The sequence below is a fragment of the Glandiceps talaboti genome, chromosome 23, assembly GCF_964340395.1.
Source record: "Glandiceps talaboti chromosome 23, keGlaTala1.1, whole genome shotgun sequence".
NCBI classification, from domain to species: domain Eukaryota; kingdom Metazoa; phylum Hemichordata; class Enteropneusta; family Spengelidae; genus Glandiceps; species Glandiceps talaboti.
In genome coordinates, this window is record NC_135571.1 from 7,605,274 (window position 1) to 7,630,046 (window position 24,773).

The 24,773-nt window shown below is 36.8% G+C and overlaps 1 protein-coding gene across 2 annotated transcripts; it reads right to left on the reverse strand.

Annotated features, from left to right (window-relative positions):
• Nucleotides 1–387: 387 nt before the first annotated feature.
• Nucleotides 388–19,331, reverse strand: LOC144452870 (toll-interacting protein-like). 2 transcript variants are annotated; one of them, XM_078144064.1, is made up of 7 exons: nucleotides 10,685–10,738; nucleotides 9,493–9,525; nucleotides 5,392–5,565; nucleotides 4,692–4,874; nucleotides 4,035–4,187; nucleotides 3,015–3,132; nucleotides 388–1,934 (listed from the first exon to the last, which is right to left on the reverse strand). In XM_078144064.1, exons 3-7 carry the CDS (start codon nucleotides 5,560–5,562, stop codon nucleotides 1,675–1,677), a joined length of 885 nt encoding a protein of 294 aa, XP_078000190.1. In that variant the 5' UTR covers nucleotides 5,563–5,565; nucleotides 9,493–9,525; nucleotides 10,685–10,738; the 3' UTR covers nucleotides 388–1,674. The 2 variants fall into 2 exon arrangements, with proteins under 2 accessions (XP_078000190.1, XP_078000189.1); XM_078144063.1 differs by lacking the exons at nucleotides 9,493–9,525; nucleotides 10,685–10,738 and adding an exon at nucleotides 19,309–19,331.
• Between the last annotated feature and the right edge of the window lie 5,442 nt (nucleotides 19,332–24,773).

A 24,773-nucleotide genomic window follows, 5' to 3' on the forward strand; every position in this document is an offset into this window, starting at 1 on the left:
GGTTAAAGTGGCTATATGGATGAGGATATAGTCTTTATTTTGGATTGTTAATTTGTAAAACAATTTTATCATGGTTTTCTACTTGAAAAGTCAATGTAAAACAACATATGCCAAGTTCTTGTTTGTAACTCAACAAATTACAAAATATCAATAGAGAGAGAGAGAGAGTGAGAGAGAGAGAGAGAGAGTGAGAGAGACAGAGAGAGAGAGTGAGTGAGAGAGAGAGTGAGAGAGAGTGATATATTGAGAGATTGAGCAAGAGAGAGCAAGATAAAGAGAGAGAGAATGAGAGAGTGAGAAAGTGAGTGAGAGTGAGATATTGCGAGACTCAGCAAGAAAGAGAGAAAGAGAGAGAAAGAGAGACAGAGTGAGAGAGACAGAGTGAGAGTGAGAGAGCAAGAGAGAGACAGAGAGACAGAGTGAGAGACAGAGTGAGAGACAGAGACAGAGAGACAGAGTGAGAGAATGCATTATATAACCAAAGGAACGCCTGGATCTTTCACCCTATCTTCATGGCTCCTTTAATACAATACCGAGAGTAAAAAGATTGTTGACCTTTAGTGTGTATCCATAGATAAATATATTTCCTATTTGTTTCACTGCCCATTTCCGTTATATCGAGAATTGCACATTAATAATTTTATAATCACTGTTCAGCAAATTTCAGAATTTATACAGGCACTGTTTTAACTAATTTTCAATAGAAGCAGATCTTTTATACACATATTTGTCTAATGTTTGATTGCGTGGTTGCATTTTATATGTGCGTCATCTGTTGACATAAGTGCCTCATCTTTAGTTTTGCTAATGTTTAGTAACCATGGTAACAAAAGAAGGAAATCTGTTAAAACATCCCACAAGTTTACAATACTTTGACAAAGTGATCAAGTCAGAGCTTGAATCATGTTTACAAATGGACATCAAGCCAGTGTACACAGTACAACAGATAATTAGTACAGCTTAAGGGATTGAACGGTTTTCGGTAATAGCTTGCAAATTTAACATGCAAAATTGATGAAAAACTGCAAAAACTTACACTTCACTAGAATGGATTAGTAGTATACAGTAAACTGGATTTACTTATTGTTAGTTCTAAGTAAATATCTTAACTGTAAATAATATTTGTTGTCTGGAATACAAATTGTTCTGATTTTCATAAAGAAACATAAAATAAAAGATACGTAACCTAATGCAGTCAACTAATTATCGCTGTTTACATTCCCCACTGGACACTAATTTGCAAAAAAAAAAAAATCTCAAATCATATATATATATAAAGGTTATTTTATCACAAGCAGAAAATGTTATCACGTCCAAATATTTCATCAAACCTCGACTGACTTCTTCAGTGGAGTGAATGAATCTATTTGTAACTCCTAAGTCATTATAATTCTTTTTGCCCTAATCATAGCCAAATATCACTATGATTAGGGCAATATGTACAAAATGGCGAACTGTCTGTCAAGCTAAGTTTTTCTATTCACTTTTATGATCAGCCGTCTCTGCTAAATAATTTCAAAATCATACTTAATTTTTTTGTACTTTATAATCTGATCATATCGTTATACCATTGATACTTTTACAAAGAACAAGTGCAGTGCATTTGTTATTCATCTTTTTCTTTTCTCTGAAAAAACTCTCCTATAAATTTCTCACTAAAATTGCTTCTTAATTTTATCCCATAGAAAGTAATGCATTAATGGCCGCCTCTTTGTTCCCGTTATTAGCTTCTAAAACAGATTTTACGACTTGTTTTTCGACGTTTGGAAACATTTCTTGTACAGCCTCGATATCTTGATCTGTAATTGCGACTACTTGCCTGGGTACGGGTTGCTGCGGAATCTGCTGCGGCATTTGCTGCGGCATTTGCTGCGGCATCTGCTGCATTTGTGGTTGGGGCATGACTTGAGGATTACCGGGCATACCTCCTGGAGCTGGGAGTTGATGTGAAGTAACAAAGAAAAGAGAAAAATCAGAGTGAAGACTTAAAAGTAATATTTATTGGGAAGAAGTGGTTAGTATACACTTATGGTCTGGCTACGAAGGCACTAGTAATGTCCATTAGGCCAAATAAAAAAAGTTGTTTGGTTCCGGTTACCCGACCCCACCTAGTTTTTTACACCGACCCTAAAAAATTTTTTACATGTTGGAGAAAAAAAATAAGAAAATTGCAAAAATTGTGAAGACTTGCAAGAAATAGTGGATGCGGAAACTGACATCAACTGTAAAAGACAGTTCTTCCAATCTGTAATGGCTGTACATCTGATGAGAAGAAGCCAATAACATAGAGACTCTATGGAAAACAACAGAAAAACATAACTACCTGAACTAGACACTCACATATGAAAAATAAAAATTACAAAATTAAATATAAAATCTACCTACCTCACCTATTCTAAAATTGCATGTAATAGGAACCACACAATTTTTTTTTACACCTTACCACGAGGGCTGTTACATAGCAACTATTTTCAGGGAAATAGTTTACATAACAGCTCTATTGCGGGGTAATATGACATCGACTAGTGCCCAAATAAGGCCAGGCAATAAGTGTTTTATAATATATCACATTCTTAGGTACATATTCTTTCTATAGTCAAAGTACAAGAGTTCCAAACTGGTACAGTATTATGTATTAAAAACTTAATTACTTCACCAGTCTAGTCAAGGCAGGTACAAAATATACTAAATTGTGGTGCTCCCCTGGAGTAAGCAAATCGCGAAGAGCACGTCAGTAGTAATCCATCACAAACTGACAGGCTGTCGTCATCGAACTGCACGGATATGCAAATGTCCAACCAGGACTCCACCTCCAGTCTGTTTAAACTAAAATCACGTGGGGACGCGATGATGTCATATGTTTATATGAACACGGTTGGGGGGAGCACAGAAATATGTGCTCGAACAACTAACCTTACTAGACTGGTAAGTAATGAAGTTAATACGTAATACTGTATCAGTTAAGAACTCTAGACTAGTATAAACATGGTTTAATGAAATAAAGAATCCCTTACCTGGACCAGTCATGTATGGAACACCACCATAAAACATAGGCTGTGGCATCATTACAACAGGTGCTTGCTGGGGTGCACCCATTTGCTGTGGATATACTACAGGGGCAGCTGGTTGGGGCTGCAAAAAAAAGAAAAGTCTGTGTGTAAACAGTTCTCTTAATTTTCAATGAAATAGAGAGTTGCGCTCCTACAATGAAATTATTATAAGTACAAGTGAAATGACCAAAAACTGAACGGAAAAAACAAAATGTTACAGATTTAATGATTTCATGACATCAAGAAAACAACAACTTTTCATTTCTAGGCTGGGTCTAAGCATTTTCTCATACCAAGAATCATGTTTTTCGACCAAAAACACACATCTCTGATGCATTCATTTTCATTTGAACAATTTTCCATCTACATGCCTAAGTAATGTTCCCACCAAATACCAAGGCAATCAGTCTGGCGGTTAAAAAATTATCCTGGTTGCAGCTAGTGCAACTTTAAATTTAATCACTAATATTGCTTTTACTGTGCTCAAAGCACTTTACAATTATTACCCCTGGCATGGAGCAATAGTGGCAACATAAGGGACAATCGCACAATGTCTGACAAGCTCAATAAGCAAGCGAAATTTGTTCATTTAGGAAGGAGGGGGTCTGGCGTCAATACAATTGTTGAACTTCATTTTCACACTTCTAACTAAATTTTGACGGAAAACTTTCACTCCTTCAATGATAACAGCTTTCGCACTTACTACTGAGATGTTGATGAATTGATAAAAATTTACTTCTAATGTGAAATATGATGCTGGGTTTCTGGAAATAATGTGTTTACGATCACATTTTTATATTGCATCGATCATATGAGTGGTGTCACCGCTATAGTTCTCATCATAGTTTACTTAATATATAAGTGTTTGATGTCGCATTTGTGAGTGGTTGTTTAGGGAGAGGTTTTTTTTACCTAAATGAACAATGTTCATTTGTTGAACTTGTGCAACATTGTGCGATTATACTTCAACAAGACTCTACTTACATTGAATGTGAGAACCAAGTTTATCATTCCCTCCTTATCTTCTCCCTGTTTTCCACTTAGTGTATACCAATCATCCTTTGTTTCTCCATTCATCACCATTTCAGGAATTGCAATGTGAGCCCATGCAATTCTGTTGTCTGTTGTAAATGATTTCTGTTGAATGTACACAAATAGTTCACATATCATTCATTACACAATTCTTAATTTTCATGAGATTTTGGTCATTCGTGGCCATGAGCCAAATATCTAGCGTGTTTGATAATTTTGGCCATGAGTGAATTTTTCCTCATGTGTGCACCTGAACGTGAGCATTCTGTTCATGACTTTCTCTTAAGAGCACATGCGTGGCTATAACATAAGTACAAAATGTTTGCTCCAGTCTAAAATACTGGTGAGAAACTTCTACATCAAAAACTATGATATTTTCATGTTTTTAAAAGGCAAACATATGTAATAATAACAGAACCCCATTCCGCGTGAGTTCCAGTGTGGGTAATCAGGGTATTTGCACTCATGCTTGCAGTGTTTTCTGTTACACTTTTGGTACTCTTATGAATGTACAAGTGCAGAGAAAACTGCAAGCCCTCATGCAAATACCAGAGTACGCCACACTTGCACTCATGTGTTGTAGTGGGTTCTATTATTTTCTCCTCTTACCTCATCAAATATTTCTAGGTAGAAGGAATCCACACCATGCGGCAGCCCACACTGTATCACTTTATTCCAACGCGGGTTTTTTGAACCATTGTGTGCCGTCGGGGTTTCAAACACGGCATGTCCCACACGAATTCGGCAATATGGATCCATTTTTGTTATACCATAGTTCTTGGCTAATTTTGCCTGTAGAGAAAATTTCAAGAAATTTCTGAAGAAACCTGTTGAGATAATCTATTGCAAGTAAATAGGATTAAATATTCAAATATCAACCTCTATCCTACCAGGTCCCTATTTATACAGCTGGGTTGACGGGGATGAAGTAGTGGTTTAAATATCACCCAGGACCTTTAATGTGGCTATATGGATGGGATACAGGTTGAATTTTATTATTTAAAACAACTTTTTTCATGTTTCTGTAGTTGAAAAAACTTTATACCAGGTGAAACATTGATAAAGTCCATATTTGTTACTCAAAACTAAAAATGTGTAAAAAAAAAAAAAAAAAAAAAAAAAAGTTTGTTATTGTACATGCACGAAGTGATTTGTAAATAAATATTTTTTCAAAGTTTCTTGCCATTAATCAAATTATGAACACAGACGAGCTATGACACATCATTTTTTCAAGTAGAAAAACATATTAATAATAAAGTTGTTTAATAAATTAAAAACCTCAAATTATTATACGATATATGTACATTACCTGTGCTATTGTAATACTAAATCTTCCAGTGCTGTTTTGTTGCATCACTCCACCTGTCCATCCTGTTTGTTGATACTGTAATGCTCTGGCTGTCTCTTCATCCATACTTATTTGATTCTGTTGTTCATTAGCAGACAGTCTTAGAAAATCATCAGGTAATTCTCCTATCATCACCTGATAAAGAAGCAAACAGACAAAAAGTGGGTTAATAAGACATTCTAGTCAGCTTCTATTGTGTGTGTATGTGTATGTACGTGTGTGTGTGTGTGTGTGTGTGTGTGTATGTATGTATGTATGTATGTATGTGTGTGTGTGTGTGTGTATGTATGTATGTATGTATGTGTGTGTGTGTGTGTATGTATGTATGTATGTATGTATGTGTGTGTGTGTGTGTGTGTGAGTGTGTGTGTGTGTGTGTGTGTATGTATGTATGTATGTATGTATGTATGTATGTATGTGTGTGTGTGTGTGTGTGTGTGTGAGTGTGTGTGTGTGTGTGTGTGTGTGTGTATGTATGTATGTATGTATGTATGTATGTATGTATGTATGTATGTATGTATGTGTGTGTGTGTATGTGTGCACATGTGTGCATGTGTGGGCATGTGTGTGTATGTGTGTATGTATGTATGTATGTATGTATGTATGTATGTATGTATGTATGTATGTATGTATGTATGTATGTATGTATGTATGTATGTGTGTATGTGTGCTCATGTGTGCATGAGTGTATCTGTGTATGTATGTATGTATGTATGTATGTATGTATGTATGTATGTATGTATGTATATATGTATGTATGTCTCTATGTGTACATTTGCATGTGTCTGTGTGTACAATGTATTTATATGTGTGTGTTTGTGCGTACACAGTATAAACAATTTGTTGAGTCACTTTATACTTGATATAATTATTGCTAAATTTCTCCTCTTAATATCCTATTACAATTGTAATTGAAAGACCTAGTCAGTGCCTGGAAATCACTAAAATTATTACAGAATGACAGCATCCACTCACAAGTTAGAACACATCCCAAAATAGGTACAAATAGTGTAATTTCAGTTTGTAGCATATTATAAAGGTGAAGTGGAAAGGCTGTACCTTGCTTTACTTTTATCAATTGAGGGTCAGACAAATGGTACAAAGATGGGCTATTCTTCAATGCAGAGATCACGGTATCTCATTATTAGATAAAATAACATCAAAGTTATGGTTTTATACTACAACAGAAATTACAAACGATTGTACACTTTGGCCACTGGGAGTGCTAAGGTTTAGGATCAGGAAGGCTCACTTTGAGCCAACACAGTTTTAAGTACACAGCCACAAAACACTGGAATTCGTTACCTGACCAACTGAAAAAGATAGGAACAAGATCTACCTTTAAATCCAAATTAAAACAGTATTTACTAGTCTAAGTCAATTTACTCTGAAAACATCGTTATAACCCTCGTTCGCCCCTTGTATATATTTTCGACAGGTGTATTTTTTTTTGGTATTAAGACATTGCTCTTCATGCATATGTTTTCTTTGTGTGTGTGTGTGTGTGTGTGTGTGTGTGTGTGTGTGTGTTTCCCTGCTTGTTTGTTTGCTTGCTTGTGTGTGTGTGTGTGTGTGTGTGTGTGTGTGTGTGTGTGTGTGTGTGTGTGTGTGTGTGTGTGTGTGTGTGTGTGTTTGCTTTCGTTTTGGTCTGTTATTTCAAGTTTTTTTGGTTATTTTTATATCATATTACTGTATATGTTTTCCTTGGGCCTCGAACTCGACTAGTTTGAACAAACTATTTTTGTGGTCCAGCCAGAAGTTCAAGTTATTCTTTTATACATGTATATACTTTTTTTCTCATTGGCGATGTGATTACTTGATTATTTCATTTTCCTCACTTGATATGTAAAATTTTTTTTTTGACCTCTGGCAAATAAATAATATATATGTAAGGAAGTGATGGCTATACAAATGTACCATATTACCGATACATTTTGTACAGCACACTCCCTTTGAAAAATCATAATCTCTGAACATTTCACAGCCAATATAAAGTGGAAAGAGGTACCATATACATTCTGTTAATCATATATTGCATCATGGGTACAGCAATCAACAATAGATAATAACTGTGGTTTCAGAAATCTACCCAGGACATGTAAATGTACAGCTAAATACATACTAGTACTGTACATTGACTTTTATGTAGAGCTAAATATACTATACACCGACGTTCATGTACAAATAATGCATTCTATTTCCCACCTTACCCTGACCTAATCTCACACTTAACACTAATATACTATAGTTCTTCTTTGTACAATTCAAATAGGTTTCTAAAATTTCTAAATATATACGATACAGGTTTGTATCTGCATACTCAAAATGCATGTGTACAGTATATATATATATTCATTAAAGTGTCTGACTGGAGAGAACAGTGCTTGATGCAATATTAGTAGCAGAGCATTAAAGACTTAATTCAAGAGATAGGGAATAGTGAGTAATGACTCATAACAATCCTTGGATTAAGTCTATATACATCTGTGTGTGTGTATATATATATATCAGTCATATCAGTGCAGTCATAGAAACGTCAAAAACGTTTCTGTATCAAATTAATATTAATGAGCGATGACGACAGCCTGTCAGTTTGTGATGGATTACTACTGACAATTTAACACCTTTTGTAACCATCTCGACTAGACTGGTACTAGTAATGAAGTTTTTAATACGTAATCCTGTACCAGTTTAGAACTCTAGACTAGTTTTAACCATGTTGGGGTTCTTAAGAGATCCATGATCCATGATTCAATCCCTGATTCTTGCATTTAGTATTATCCTATCAGCAGTAGAGTCAGATAGCTTAGATTATGATCATTCTTTTGATTCAACCAATTCTTTCTTAAGTTCTCCTAGACAAGTTTTCCTCACCTAAATTTTAATCCAAATACATCATGGGCGTTTAGTGGCCAGGATTTCAGTCCCAGGTTCTTTCTTTACTGTTATTTTGTCAGTGCGGCCAAATGAATGAGAGAGGATATTCTTTTCATTTTTTCTTCTGAATCAACTTTTTACTGTAGTGCTACCAGAAAGGTAACCATTTTTCTCACCTAACTGTTAATCCTAATACAACTTGGACGCCCCTCGTTATGTCTATTACGCACACTTTTACGTTACTGCGAACACTGCACACGACACATTACATGTTTGTCAGTATGTTGTCCTTCATTTACATAAATTGTAACATTACACATACTATCAGATCAACCGAAGCATCACTTCGCCTTTGTTAAAATCCCTAACCCTACTTGTCTCCTTCATTTTGTTTGGGCTACAAATCAGGCCAAGGTACACGCATATTACTTTACATGTACGTGTTCTTCAGGACTGCAAAATGGACTAACTGTGAAAAAAACGTGCACTTGTACTTTCTTGAAATTAGGAGGACTCAAATTATTAGAAGACTGGAAAATCCGTTGCTGTTTCCTGACTTTCGTAACCACTCGCTACACTCATGACTGGATGACTACGGCCATCTTTCATTCTGCAACAAAATCTTGTTGCAACCAATCACATCAGAGTATCAATTTTATTAAAACATCCATTTTGGAGAGAGTTGCAGCACACGAGTGATGACATAGTCAGAAACATTGATGGATCATCCAGTCAAGCAAATTAACAAGGAGATAAATTTCACACATGCTCTGCACATACTGAACTGTAAGATGTGTCATGTCGTTCCACCCTCACTGACATGAAAGGGGTTGACTGATGTGTGAGGGCGCCCCATCAGACCATACCTAACAGACTATGCACATATCGTCGCGTCAGTGCAGTAAGGTCGTATCTGCCTATACAATTGCATAGCCCTCGATATCAGTATGCGATTATAGTAGTATTGCGCCAGATTGGAGCGCGGCAACGACTTAAGTTTAGATAAAACGTAGGGAAAAAAAAGGCACGAGCGACTGTCGACAGTTTATTGCATAGCAGATACGACCTTTCTTCACTGACGCGATTTATAATGTATGATATTCGGCAAAAAAACAAAAACGACTTAAATATTTGTAGTTATACAGTTTCAAAATCTAATGATATACATGTATTTAAAACATGTACCTGTTTGCCCCAGCAACTGGTCAACTGCCCTGGCTGAAAAATAAAGTAACACCATTAAAAAAAAAACCACTGCAAATAAATGGAGTCTTAAATGAATAGTTTACTCTATTATGGCACCTCCCAACACATATTATTATACTTCCAACATTACATGTTCCAGTTCTGATATAAAATATCTACTTGGCTGTTTTAAGGATAACTCTCTCAATAAGTTCAAATGCTATCTAAGGTATAAAGTCATGTATATACAGGAGACGCATGGGACATGATTTTATAAGAGCACCCTCTGTTGACAACATAATGAAAGGGACATTACAAATGTTATGAATTTATTGGTTTTACATTATGTTGTTAATTGAGGGCGCTCTCCATTATATATGACAATCACACCAGTTGATTCACCTTGCAAACAATTATATATTCATTATTATTTTATTTATATTTATTGCATTTATAAATATCAATGTGACTAGTAATTCTTTGAAATCTACATCGCAATTTTGTGAAATTGTGAGCATCATAGAGGGCGCTGTTCGATGGAAAGGTTTGTAGATGCGATGTACACTTTTGTGCACAAGTACATGTAAGCTTCATTTGAGAGAGAAGTTTTTAAAAATTGTGCTTTTGTCAGAATGGAGAACATGTAATGTTGGACAGTAAGTGCAATTATGTTGACATTGCATGTGACACACCTTCAAAACAATGCTTTCTAGTGACAGAGTGAAGCGTGGCTTTATAAAAAACAAACACAAATAATTTTAAACTGTGTTAAGATTTTGTTTCTTTTAATTATAATTTGAGTATAATTATTGTGCCAACAAGTTGTTTGCATTAGTGTAAGCTGTTTTCAGCACAAAACAAAGAAAAGGTTGCCATGAAAATTGCAGATTGTTATCATTGCATCACTTACTCACTAGAGGGCGCTGTTTTTAAAGGTCTATTGATAGAATGAAGTCACTGAGTATCCCAGCATGCAAGAGCATGTCAAAGGTTAAACAGCTGATGCTTTAGGACAGCCATAGACGTTCAGTTCGCAAGAACCTGTTATTTATAAAGTTTTGTAAAACTCAAAAAAAATGAAATACAGACATGTTTTGTCCTCATCCACCACCAGCAGTATAAGTTTTGGACACCGTCATTCTTCCCCTGGAGGAAACAAACCACAATCATGCAAACACAAACATGCAATCACCTTTTGTTTTTCTGGTGACACATGTGCAGTTGTCTTTTCTTCCACCAAACTTGACATTGCACTTGGGGACTCTGTCAAACTTGATACTGAAGTTGGTGGTTCTGTTTGATCAGCCTCGTCACTATTTGGTTGTCCATTGTCATCAGAGATTGGTGTTTGTTGAGACTGATGAGCATCGTCATGGTTTGAATCCCGGATAGCAGCAGTTGCCCAATCTTGTAGAAGAACAGTTGAATCAGAATCAGCTAACATCAACAATTGCTTCAGCTCCTCATCATCATCAGCATCTTCCTGACCAATGACTGTGTTCTCATCATTTGATGAAGTGACATCATGTACTGCAACTGATGCTGCTACTGCTGCTGCACTGGCCATGTTCTCTGCTGTAGAAGCACCAGTAGTATCGTCTGATACTAAAGTTGGGCATACATCAGAAGCTACAACTTCTGCATCTTGACCTTCATAAGTAGTAGGTACATCTATCTGTACTACGGCTTCTTCAGTTTCTGGTACACTGTCGACTTCAGGTACACTGTCGACTTCAGGTCGAGAAGAAGGCTCTGTACTTGTAGTAGTCACTATTCCTGCAGGCGACTCACTTGTAGGAACAGGAGCAGGTGACGATTCTGTTTTACTGTCTGCATCAGGCATCTTGGTTTCTACTGTTTCAGACTTAATTCCATCTGCAGTTGGTATAGCTTCAGTTGTTGCATTCATTGCTGAACTATCCTGCGGGATGGTAGCAGACGCTGATTGAACTGATATCGAGGCTTCAGCTACAGACGATCCAAAACCTTGTGGTCTCACATCTGGTGGTACAACATACGTTGACTCTGGCATTACAACGCTGAATGCTGATACAATTTTTTTACTACTACGTTTGGTTTGTGTCCTAGGAATCATTGCCTTTCTCTGCATACCTGTTCTATCTTTGACTGCAGTCTTCTCCAGCCTTTTGACCTCACTGTCTGGCACACGAGATGACTGCTTCTTACTAATTCTTGTAAATTCATTCAATAATGACATGTATTCTGGGTCCTTCATTAGACTGACCATAAGCTCCTCCTCTGTTGGAATAATGCTTGGAGGTCCACCTGGTTGGTATGCATCCTGATTGGTCAGTGAAACAGGTGCTATCATACTTCCTAATGCATAATTCTGATTGGGTGATATATATTGATGAGGCTTTGTGCTTGGACTTTGCTGGGTGGGTGTTTTGTTGGTTGTAGTACTTGTGTTCACAGGTATTGTTGTTTCACTGTTCAGTTTATTTACACCTTGTGTTGGTTGATTTATGATTGCTTGCTGAGAATAACTGTTGGGTTGCTGGTGCATATAGCTAGGGTTTGTCATTGCACCAAGAGTTGAAGAAGTGCTTCCACATGAAGGGGCTGCAGTTGCGCCAGTTGTGACAGTCGACTGAGCTGGCAACTTTCCAATCATTGCACCACCCTGCCAACCTTGAATAGGTTGATTTGTAGAACTATATGCAAAAAATCCTTTCTGGGCATTTGATTGGCTGCTTACATTTTGTTGATATGGTGATTGAGTTTGACCATATGTTTGGTAGCTTGTTAATTGATTAGGAGAAGTGTTCACTGCTTGTGTACTTGTGTATGCGTTATGCACATCTTTACGTCTCTGGGTAAATAATGGGTGATTTTGCACTGGTATAGTTTGGCAAGAAACAGATGAAGAAGGCATTGACAATTGGTTCCCCTTTTGACCAATACCTCCTACACTGGTGACTGCATTTTGATTGGCTGTCACTTCATTTTGCTGTGAGATTTGATTGGTTGATGTACACAGATCCTGCTTGTTCATATCTTGCTGTTGACCTCTACTGGTTCCTGGTGCTGTCACCGAGGTTTGCAGTTGCTGAGACCTTTGATTGCCTGGCATGTTTGTGTTTTGTTGGAGTTGGGTACTCTGACCATAATATGTTTGTGGAAGTAAATGAACTGGCATTTGCTGTTGATAATTGGGTGGTATGTGTGCACCTGGTTGGTACATATGGTGCTGAAACATCTGGTTTGTTGATTGGTCAGTGCTAGTTGAATACAGAGGTCGATGTGACATGGGATACATCATACCTATTCCTAATTGTTGTGTCGGACTAAGAGGCAGTGCACCTGGCTGTTGCTGGTGGATTGGAGTCTGATTGGTCAACTGTACATTCTCACCAGATGGAAGAAATTGGTGTTGATTTCCAGTTGTTGATATAGATGAATTGAAGGGCTGTAGAGGAACCTGATATGCCTGTTGTATTGGTGTAGGTCCTTGTGGTTGATCAGTGCATTGTCGAGTAATCTGATTGGAGATTGAAATCTGTTCTTGCTGGTCATGTTGTTGTAATGTGTGATTGGTTGATTGTCTAGGTTCACTTGGATGATAAGGTTGTGATTTAGGCACCTGATTGGTTGAAACATTCTGCTGGGAATGCTGTTGAGGAATCTGATTGGTCACCTGTAGAGGTTTACCAAGGTCATTGGTTGAAACAGATGGACTGGTCTGTTGTTGGATATTATGATTGGCTAACTGGATTGGTTTACTGACTTGATTTGTTTGTGGCTGTAAAATGCTATTGGTAGATAAAGAGCCAACTTGTTGTTGTTGTTGTTGTTGTTGTTGTTGTTGTTGTTGTTTCTGCTGCTGATTCTGTATTACATTGGCAGATAGGGAAGAAACTGTGTTTGGGACTGATGGTGGAACTTCATTAGATGTTGGCAGAGATGCCAGAGGTGTACCAGCAGTTCCTTGTTGGCCTTGAAAAGCATAAATTTGACTGTTTGTAAATGGTGCCATCTGTTGAACTTCTCCTGGCAGTTGTTGTTGACTACTCATTGGTTGTGGTTGTAAATAGTTTCCTGTCATTGGTCCACTTGACTGATAGAAAACAGGATACTGAATCTGATTGGCATATGGTAGACCACCTGGTTGGTACATATATGGTTGTTGAATTTGATTGGCTGGTACTAGGTATGTCATTCTTACATAACCCTGTGCATCTGGTAATGAAATACTTGGTTGGTGATATTGGTGCCAGTACATATTAGCTGATTCTTGCTGATTGGCTGCACTTTCTCCTGATGTGAGGTTATTCATTGCAGGTGGAACCATCTGGTTGGTTGTTATTTGTGTTTTGATTGGTTGATTTGTATCCACTTTGGTATTTTGATTCTCTGTTATTAGAGCCGCACCTGGTTGTTGTGCTTCAGCTTGGAGGATCTTATTTGCTGATACATGAGTTACACCTGGTTGGTAGACATCTATTGTGAAACCCTGATTGGCAACTGGTTGATTGTAGATTTGTCGCATGTTCTCTGGAATATTTTGAGCTGATGGTGATATGTTCTCAGCATTTTGATGCAGATTTTCTTGCACAGCTGACGAAGTTTCCTTCACTTTCTCAATCGTTTTCAATTCCATGTTTGCTTGATTCATTATTACTGAAGCCGAGCTGTCTGGGTTAGCACACATTCCATCTAGTACCTTTGTGATAGGATCAGCAGTAGTAAACTGAGTCTGTTTTACATCTGGCTTCTTTTGATTCTGTATTGGTGCAGTAAGAGTTTTAGCATTATCACCTTCATCCATGGAAGCCAGCATTTGATGTGGTTTATCATGGCTAGCATTCTGATCACAGGGAATAACGTTCTCATCATTTGGATCAGAGGGGATAGTGGAGTTCGTAACCTGTGAAATGCTTTCATTTCCTTGCCTTGGCATATGGGTTATTGGTGGAGCCATGGTTTGCGACTGAATTTCAAGATTTGAAGGACACTTGGCCCCTGCATGACTCAATGTAGATGTTATCGTATTAGGTTCTTCATCTGTATCGCTTTGAATTTTCAATTTCTCAATTGAAGGTTCCTTCTGAGATTCTGTATCCTCAGTATTAGTGGAGTGAGTTGGTGGGGTGTGCTGCATTATTATATTCTGTGTTGCAGTCATCTCTATTTTACATTCTGTGTCCATAGTATTGGGAACCTGGGTGGGTGGGGAATGTAGCACCGTCATTTTCTCTGCAGAAACCATCTCACTTTGAGATGACATGTCCACTTCATTTAGAGTCTGGGTTGGTTGGGGGTGTTGCACAGACATTTTCTTGGCTGAATCCCCATTTTCCAATTCCTTGTCTTTAGAATCAGAAGTTTTTTCTACTGACATTTGATTACTATTGTTTGGAGTGTGTGACATGGATTGTATTGCACTTGAGGTGGTGGAGTTTGTAAATGTACATGTAGGAGATTCTGAGGAGGAGCTGTTCTGAGAGACATCATTTTTGTCTGAGATGTTTGATGTTGCAGTAGTATTTTGAATGTCTGTTGCAAGAGGCTGTTTGTCAGATGATGAAAGGAGCTCCACAGACTGATTAGTAAATGTCACTTCTTTAGATACATTGTCATCATTTTGATTGGTAGGAAGCCCTGTGATGTCACTCACTGTAAATGAATCTGAAATCTGATTGGTTGGAAGTTGAGTGACATCATTCTCAGGTATCATCTGATTGGCTGATACTTGACTAATCATTTTCTCAGTTGGTAATATCTGTACTTGATCCTCTGAAGTTCTTGTTTGATTGGTGGATGTTGCTTCATCCATGGTTGCACTCATTTTGGAGGAATATTCACAAAAAAAACTTTGATCTTTGTCTTCTGTCTCTTCAGCTACACCTTCAACAACAGACCCACTTCAAATTCAATATAGATTAATATAATTAATTATTTGAAATAAAAAACAAAAGATTACGTTAGGTAAATGATTTGCAATCATGTAATATATATTGTTACTCTCTGCAAGTCTTTGTGAGGGGACCAGCATGCCATTTAGCTGGTACAATATTGGGTTTGATAAAAGTCGACATGTTCTTTAGTTGACCTTTTTCATCAAACCCAATCTTTGCAATCTCAAGGCCATATCTCCCTTGGTTTGTCCTTGTAGTTGGACTGACCGCACTGAACACAGTAGGGGCGAGATCAATAGTTCAATGTAGGATAAAAAAGGAAATTCTTTGAGTTAGGCCTCCTCACACCCCCCCCCCCCCCCCCCCCAGCTAAATTTGCCGAAATTGAAAATGTTTGACACAGCACAATCAATTTCAAATCCGTATGTAATAGTATGTTATAAGTACAAAGCCGGTATGTACATGTACTAGTACGTAGTGCTATGAATACAAAGCCAGTATGTAGTAGTATTTGGTACTATGAATACAAAGCCAGTATGTAGTAGTATGTAGTGCTATGAATACAAAGCCAGTATGTAGTAGTATGGAGTGCTATGAAGACAAAGCCAGTATGTAGTAGTATGTAGTGCTATGAATACAAAACAAGTATGTAGTAGTATGTAGTACTATGAAGACAAAGCCAGTATGTAGTAGTATGTAGTGCTATGAATACAAAGCCGGTATGTAGTGCTATGAATACAAAGCCAGTATGTAGTAGTATGTAGTGCTATGAATATAAAGCCAGTATGTAGTAGTATGTAGTGCTATGAATACAAAGCCAGTATGTAGTAGTATGTAGTGCTATGAATACAAAGCCAGTATGTATTAGTGTGTAGTGCTATGAATACAAAGCCAGTATGTAGTAGTATGTAGTGCTATGAATACAAAGCCAGTATGTAGTAGTATGTAGTGCTATGAATACAAAGCCAATATGTAGTAGTATGTATGCTATGTATATAAAGCCAGTATGTAGTAGTATGTAGTGCTATGAATACAAAGCCAGTATGTAGTGCTATGAATATAAAGCCAGTATGTAGTAGTATGTAGTGCTATGAATATAAAGCCAGTATGTAGTTATGAAAAAATCGTTCTTTTGTTGACACTTTACATTATTTTAGTGCCAAGCATTAGTATTATAACAAAAATTCTTATACAAACCTATATCTCATTTTGACGACATTTTTTTAGAAATACTTACATTTAGGGATACAAACAGATCCATTAAAAGTGAAATTTATTTTTGTAGGAAAAGAACTAAAATGGCTCAACCCTAACCCCCCCCCCCACCCCCCAGTACAAAGCTTTTTATCCTACATTGAACTATTGATCTCGCCCCTAAGTTCAATATTATTTGGGAGCAGAAGAAATATGAAATTGGTCACATGGATGACAAATGGGTTGTTTTTATTTTGGATTTTTTATTTATATCACAAAACAACTTTACAATGTTTTCCACCTTGAAACAAAGAATGTGAAATAACATACACCAAGTCCTTGTTTGTTACTCAATAAATCGTCACAAATTAAAAAATGTGTAAAATGTTTGTTATTGTGTGTACAATAACAAACTTTTCAGAAAGATTTTAGCTTTTTTTGCAATTTCTTGAGTTACAAACATTGACTTGGTATGTGTTGTTTGACACTCTTTTTTTCAAGTAAGAAAAACATAAATACATGAAGAATTGTTTTATAAATAAAAAAATTCAAAATATGAACCAATTTGTCATCTGTATGGCCACTTTAGATTTAGGTTTAATCTTTAGTTCAGGATCAATCACATTTCTATATCTTTTCCGACAACTATTTCTCACACATAGATTTCAATCCCACTCCGGTATTGGCTTTCAATTCGCAGTACCTGAAATAGAGTATTACCTACCACCTAGGCACATCATAAAAATAATGAACATTCAATTTCTTGGTCAACACAATAACTTCTGCTCAACGTGCTTCACATATATTACTGTAGGCACACGTGAGAATATGTCAAACTTCTTGTTCTATTTTGACTCTCTAGCATGAGGTAAAATGCTATTACAGGTACTGAGAGTAAGTCACCCTTCTTGTTCTATTTTGATCTTCTAGCATGAGGTAAAATGCTATTACAGGTACTGAGAAGCAAAACACTATCTACTCAACAACCTCGTCTGTAAGGTACGCCATGATGGGGCGTCCTCACACATCAGTCAACAGACCAGCAGGCGTGAGGGCAGAGTGACGCGACGTATGTTGCAATCTAACAACACCCTTACAATCAGACTTCAGAAAGAGTGTCTGGGGACTTCTTCATAACCATGACAGTAAGTTTAACCATGGGGTCCAGGAGTGATAAATACACATGTAGGTGTTTTTATCATGATTTCCCGGATTTCCAATACAATGTGTATTTTCTTGTTTTTCGCTATCATTTTCCTCTGACTGTATTTCCCTATTTCCTACTATTATCACTGTCTTATCAGCATTTATAAACTTTGCATTAATTATAGTACAAAGCTAATCCCAGAACTCACCACTATTTGCCCAATAGGGAACTTGCCAACCCGCCATGTTGAATGTTGCATCATGGGAAATGTGATAATAAATACTAATCAAATAGTATTATAAATAATATTGATACAATGCTTATAACCACAAATAATCAATTCATATTTACCCTGACCATTGTGGGAGGTTTATTTTATCGGTAGCTCCAGATTAGGTATTACGATAACCACAGATAATCCCATAGACCTTTGCATCTGAGCATGCTCAGTCTGGATTGCAAGTTCCCTATTAACTCATTACTCTAACCATAGACCCTCCATCATGTTGGTGGAGGGTCTATGTTCTAACCAATAAACATCAACCCATCCCACTAATGGTGAAGGGGGGAGGGGCTGGGGGGGGGAATTTAATGCACCATCTTCAAAAACATTTATTAATTTGGTTTGTGTTTAGGATATCAAATGTACTATCTACAAAAAAACAGACACTGCATTCTTTCAAGTGGGTGCATATTGGGAAGTACTGCATATAACCAATTATATGATTTGCTTACTTCAAGGTCAAACTCCAATTGAGAGGCCACACACTAAGCTGTGGCATTGAAAAATTAAACAAAATTGTCAGCAACTACTGGTTTCAAAAAATACAGGATAAAGCTGTGATACTTGTCATTTGGTTGGTTAGGGTCCAACTGTGCTGGTTAGGAGTGGGTGTAAATCAGTTGCCCTTTACTGGTGGTATTTGAAATTCAACCTTTTAGTGTTTGCACATGTACGACATACATGTAACACCACACATTAATATTAGATCTGTCAAAATTTATTTGCAGGGTTTGGCAGTCACGTATGAATCGTCAGGAAAATAGTGACCATTCGATGAACACTGCCACAGGTTGTTGCAAATGAAGATCTATTGAACCACGTATTGGGATAAAAAGAAATACCAGTATCACGTCATCTTGAATAATTTCTATTCAATAAGTTTCATGCATAATTGACACAAACGCGGAAGTCAGTCATGTGATAAACATGTACATACGTATACTATAAATACTATAATACAAGATACACATGTTCCTTCAGTGCGCATTTCTCACCTTACCTGATAGATAAATTTAAACCATAATTTTAAAATAGAAAAATAAAGTCTTCGAGCTTTTTGCAAAATAGAATATACAATCTCCTTCACGCGATACACATTTTAAACGATCTCCCCATCCCACTTACGACGTAACGTCTGTGGCATTGAGCAAATCGACTATCACTGCACATTTCGTCACCACTTAGAGACCAGAAACTAGATAAAATGTGAAAATAACATCGCTGTCGCATGATCGAGAACATGGTCTCCGTTTCTGTTACTCGTGATTTTCGGAAATTCAACCTGTAGACTCTCTTTCGGACAAAAAACTTACCTGATTACGTCTTGTCTCTGTTGTTGACGCCATTTTGTAAAGTATTACGTAGTTTGAAGTGCGCCCGCTAGAGGCAGATTTGCTCCATGGGTTTAGGTTATTCGAGGTCAACTTAGTGCTATTTTTAATAGTGGTTATGAAGGAAGAAAAGCATTCGAAAAAGTATTCTTTATTTCAAAAAGTACATGGCGATATGATTGAACTATAAACCTGTTGAGATGTCTTTAATATTGCCATTTTTTTAAAATTCAATATTTATAATCAACATACTCCTATATACTTCTATACTAGGAATCCGATAAATCTACCCTCGTCCGACAAATATCTTGTCTTCAAACCACAGTCACTTGTAGCTATTCAAGGAAGGTCATAAAACAAAATAATGGGCGTTATTAACTTATTAGGTATTTACGGATATTCAAAAAATACCGTCACCGGTGTTTACACTTATGACAAACACTAGTTATGTCAGGTTGACGAAAAAGTCAATTTGTATATTATTATTAGATCCCCAGAACTCGAAGAACAGATCATGAGATATTAGAGGACATTAAATAACAGTGAACTACGAAAATATCATCCCCGATACATATAACCTTTATTTAGATGTATTATTACCAAAAACAATCGTTATTGAAGAGGTACATATCAATATTTTACAGATCATGTTTTAGAGGGCTTATGGTATTCGGAGAAAAACGAAAAGAAATGAAACGAAACGAGGCAAGAGATACTTCGGGTCACAGTGAGTCTAGTTGCTCGACCTCGGGCTTTGATATGAGGGTGCCATACGGGCTATCACCCTCACTAGCGACCTCTGTTCGCCTTCACAGTGAGCCGGAGGGGTCTAGCAACAAGAATGTGATTATTTTGTGTTGTAGTCGTGTTGTCGTTTGTTATTATGTGTATTTGTATATGGTGTCTTGACCGTTGTTTCTTTTGTGTTGTTGCTTATTTGGCGCCATTGTGTATTTGTGTAGTCCCGCATGTATTTCATGGTTTAACTTGAACTACAAAGGTCAACCCAATTCACACCTTCTAAATCCCCTTTGTCACGATCCAATACTGATAAGACTTAAGCAGCCACTCTCCCCTCCATTGTCTATGGTTATACCCCGCTACACAAACTTTAATATTAGCTCCGGAAGAGGATTGCTAATCCCGTACATGTCAAACAATGTGTCAACATTATGACAGATAAAGGGTATAAACAATATTACATGCTCATTGTTTGCACAGCTTCTCTCAGCATAGTGTACGGGTCCATTGTTTCAAGAAGAGTGGACACCTCTTTACATTGATAAAACCATTGACAATGGAAAGTTCACCGACACTTCCCATTACAATGTGCCAACTTTGGTGTATTGTAAAATAACAAAAGGACCCAGTCCACAATCTATTTGGCTGTGGGTGATCTCAGACCACTAAAGTGGTGACAAAACATTTGCTGGACCATAGCGTCTATGTGGGTGAAATTAAAAACCGTAACGATACTGTATTGGAACTTGACTATAGGGTCTATATCTGGACACACTTGAATAGTATGTGAATTAGTCTTCCTAAAACACTAGGTGACATGGTAGTTGAGTGATAGACAGTCTAGTTAGACTTTTTTGAATCGACAACAGGAATTTACAAAAGGAAAGACCTCTTCTCACACCAATATCACATTCTCAAACTCGCTTTCAAACACAGACACACTGAAACACTTGCATAACTCATTCACATTCTCAATCTCACTTTCAAAACCATTAGTTGTTGTTTGTATACCAAAATAATCTAATTTGTAAGTCACTGATCCAATTATTCGTCATTGAATCAATTTACAAGACAATGCATGCAATATTTCTTAAATATGTCACTGCATTAGGTAGTGTTTTGACTTTACTCTATTTCAATTTACACACAAACAGACTGCCAGCAAGTAGATCAACAAGCAGACAGACATACAGACAAGTAGACAGAGACAGGCAAGTAGAGAGAGAGAGAGAGAGAGAGAGAGAGAGAGAGAGAGAGAGAGAGAGAGAGAGAGAGAGAGAGAGAGAGAGAGAGAGAGAGAGAGAGAGAGAGAGAGACAGAGAGAGAGACAGAGACAGAGACAGAGACAGAGACAGACAGACAGACAGACAGACAGACATACAGACAGACATACAGACAGACAGACAGACAGAGAAAGAGAGACAGACAGACAGAGAAAGAGACAGACAGACAGACAGACAGACAGACTATGACTATAGCATTCCTGAACCTCTGTTCTGTTGTGCTAAAATGAGATGAGTGGTAACATTTTAAATATCTCGAAAAAGTGGCAAAGAAATCAAAGATGAACACAATTTGCCTGAAATAGATTTGGTAGACATGCATTGGTCATTGCAAATTGTTTGGTTTTTTCTCATCTTACACTGTCAGACATCACAATATCAAGCAGCTCAGGTCAAAGGTGAAATGTCATGTATAGGTCATCACTTGTCACAAAAATGCAACATACATGCCAGTGTTCAATTGTTTTATTCCATGACACCGTACAACTAAAAATAAACCAAGCACATAACACACCATGAAAGCAAAGTATACACAGCAAAATATTTCGACAGCAAAATATAAAGACAGCCAAAAAATTGAAAAGAATACATCGGTAACATTTTCCTCTAAACAGGAATAACTTGCGGCAACCACGGCACATACAATATTACACTATAAATGTTGCAAATGCTCTTATAAATCCAAATGTATATTAGAGGCTTGGAATAAACATCAAACTTCCCGTGTGACTACAGGTATGTACATGACATATTTGACGTTTACTGCAATTAGTTGCAGCAACTATCAAATTCAGCATGCAATTAAGTTCAAAACCATCTGTTGCAAAAATGACATAAGAGTAACTTAAAATGAATTTAAAACATTTGACCTGTTGAATCTCATTCAAAATACCCACAATGCAATGTGGATGTCCTGCATAGTTCTGTCATGTTCAAAAGTGTAGTGGCCACAACCAGGTCATGCATCATTGAATGGTACCTTCTTTTTTGATACGAAATTAACACTATGCGGTGACGAAACCATAAAATTTTATTTCGTTAAGACATTTCTTTCTTTGATTTTGTGCACCAACAACAACCTTTTATGACATGCGTTATGATTTGACTCCTTAAGCATATCAAAAGTCACAAGACCCTCCAAGCTGTTTATTTTTGGATAAAATTCAACAGATTAATTTTGATGTCTATCTCGAGACATATTTAACGATATCTATGTCAACAATACAATTAGATTACGTGCATGAGAAGTTTGACGTTTATTCCAGTCCTTACACAGGCTTTGGAAAAGAAGCTGTACTCTAAATTCTTACAAAAAGCAATTCTGTAAGAAGAATAAGATAAATTCTGCTAAAAGGACAAATCTGAGAGTTTGAAGACTTTCAAATATTTCAGTGTCTTTAAATAAAAGATTTCATAATATTCCAGATGGTACAATATTAAATGTTTGCGCCAAATGATACATGAAGCCCCTGGTTACTTGCGCCTTATAAATATTATGCATAAATTCATGCTTGTTCAAAAACGAGTCATACCTTTACGAGAAACAGGACAGTCTTTTTTTATTAGCTAAACTTCCTGTCTACTGGGGTATTGGTGGTGCGCTGTATACTGGCTTGATGTCCATTTGTAAACATTTGTGAAAGAAGTGCAGACCATATACTTATTTCGGGTTTTGTCACTAAGCAATAGGGAACTTGCAAACCAGCCATGTTGAATGTTGCATCATGGGAAATGTGATAATAAATACTAATCAATTAGTATTTGACACATTGTTTGTAACCACAAATAATCAATACATAGTTACCCTGACCATTGTGGGAGGTTTGTTTCATTGGTAGCTCCAGATTAGGTATTACGATAACCTCAGATAATCCCATAGTCCTTTGTGTCTGAGCATGCTCAGTCTGGATTGCAAGTTCCCTATTGATCATAACTCCAAACAGAGAAACAGCATAATAAAGAACTCAAAAATAAGAAATAGTTTTGTATCATTCCTAGTACAGCTATCAGGGTTTTAAATCAAAGGAAACCACTCTTTGCTTCCATCTCCTTTAATTTCTCAAAACAATAAAGCATGACACTCTACATTAAGTTTTCCACAGCTCACCTCCTCCATATAACTACTATAAATATGCATAACTGTTTAATTACATCATAAGTGAATATATATATGTGACATTAACTTTCTGTATGTCCTGAGATTCCCTCTAGAATTCATGCAATGAAAAGAAGTTTATTTATTGCCTTTCCCAAAAGATGAGATTCATAAATATACAAACCCTTGTGGCTAGTATAAACCCTGTATTAGTATTCAATGTCTATTGGACATACTTAATGACGTATGCAAATGTTATGCAGATTTCTTCATATACTTGCATAAATTAAAAATGGCTACCTATTTCAGAATTCCCATTCTGTGGACTTGTAATAGTCTCCTTATGGTTATTACTGGAATGTTTGTACAGCAGTTGGATTTTTGTTTATGAAAGAAGATGGCATATTCTTCCATTTGAGGCACCGCTGCATGGATATGATAAGGACTGCATGTTTCAAATCTTGGCCTCTAGGTCTTGTATCATTTAAAAGCAGTCAATGAATGATATGTACTTTCTGTTATCATTACCAAACTTCACATTTCTACATTTCTACACAGGTTTCTCTAAATTTACTTAATAAGTAATTAAGTACATCTAACAAAATTGTAAAGGAATGCTACCGTTAACCCAAAAACTGAAAGATAGTTTGTACAATTTGGAAATACTGCTTAAGTTTGATTCACTGGATTGTGAAATTCACACAAATCTAGAATAAATACATTTCTTACGACAAATATTTCAAATTATGTTTAGTCTTCAGTATTGCTTTGCTGACATGGGTCAGTTACCCTGACTCCACTGTCGGCTTTGACTTCTCCCAACCCAAGACAGTTTGGGAAAATAAGTTCATTGATAGTCGCCATCTTGTGTACTAATCACATAAACAGCTTTCTACGTGATTCTGGGGACGGTAGAAGTCAAAGCCTGCAGTGGAGTAGGGAAATACCACTCCCACAAATGAAGCCATTTTCATAAACTATTGGGTTCTGGAAGGTCATGGTTTTACATCACCTGTAGAGATGTTTTACACTGAGGGGAATAGGCACTTAATAGTCAGTCAAACAGGAAATAAGCTCTTGGTAGGCATGAATATTCAGTGTGCATCTAATGAATACTCATTCTTGCTAAGACCCACAATGCCATGATGTATCAGTGAAATAGGTGGAAAGAGTTTCACTTTGATATTTCTTGGCAGCCGAGAAAAAAATCAAACATGCAGCTACTCTCCAGAACCCAAACTTTATAGAAATATCTTTATATTTGTTTGAAAAGCTTTACTCTTGTGATAATTTGTGTATTGTTTTATCATTATCATGATCAACACAAG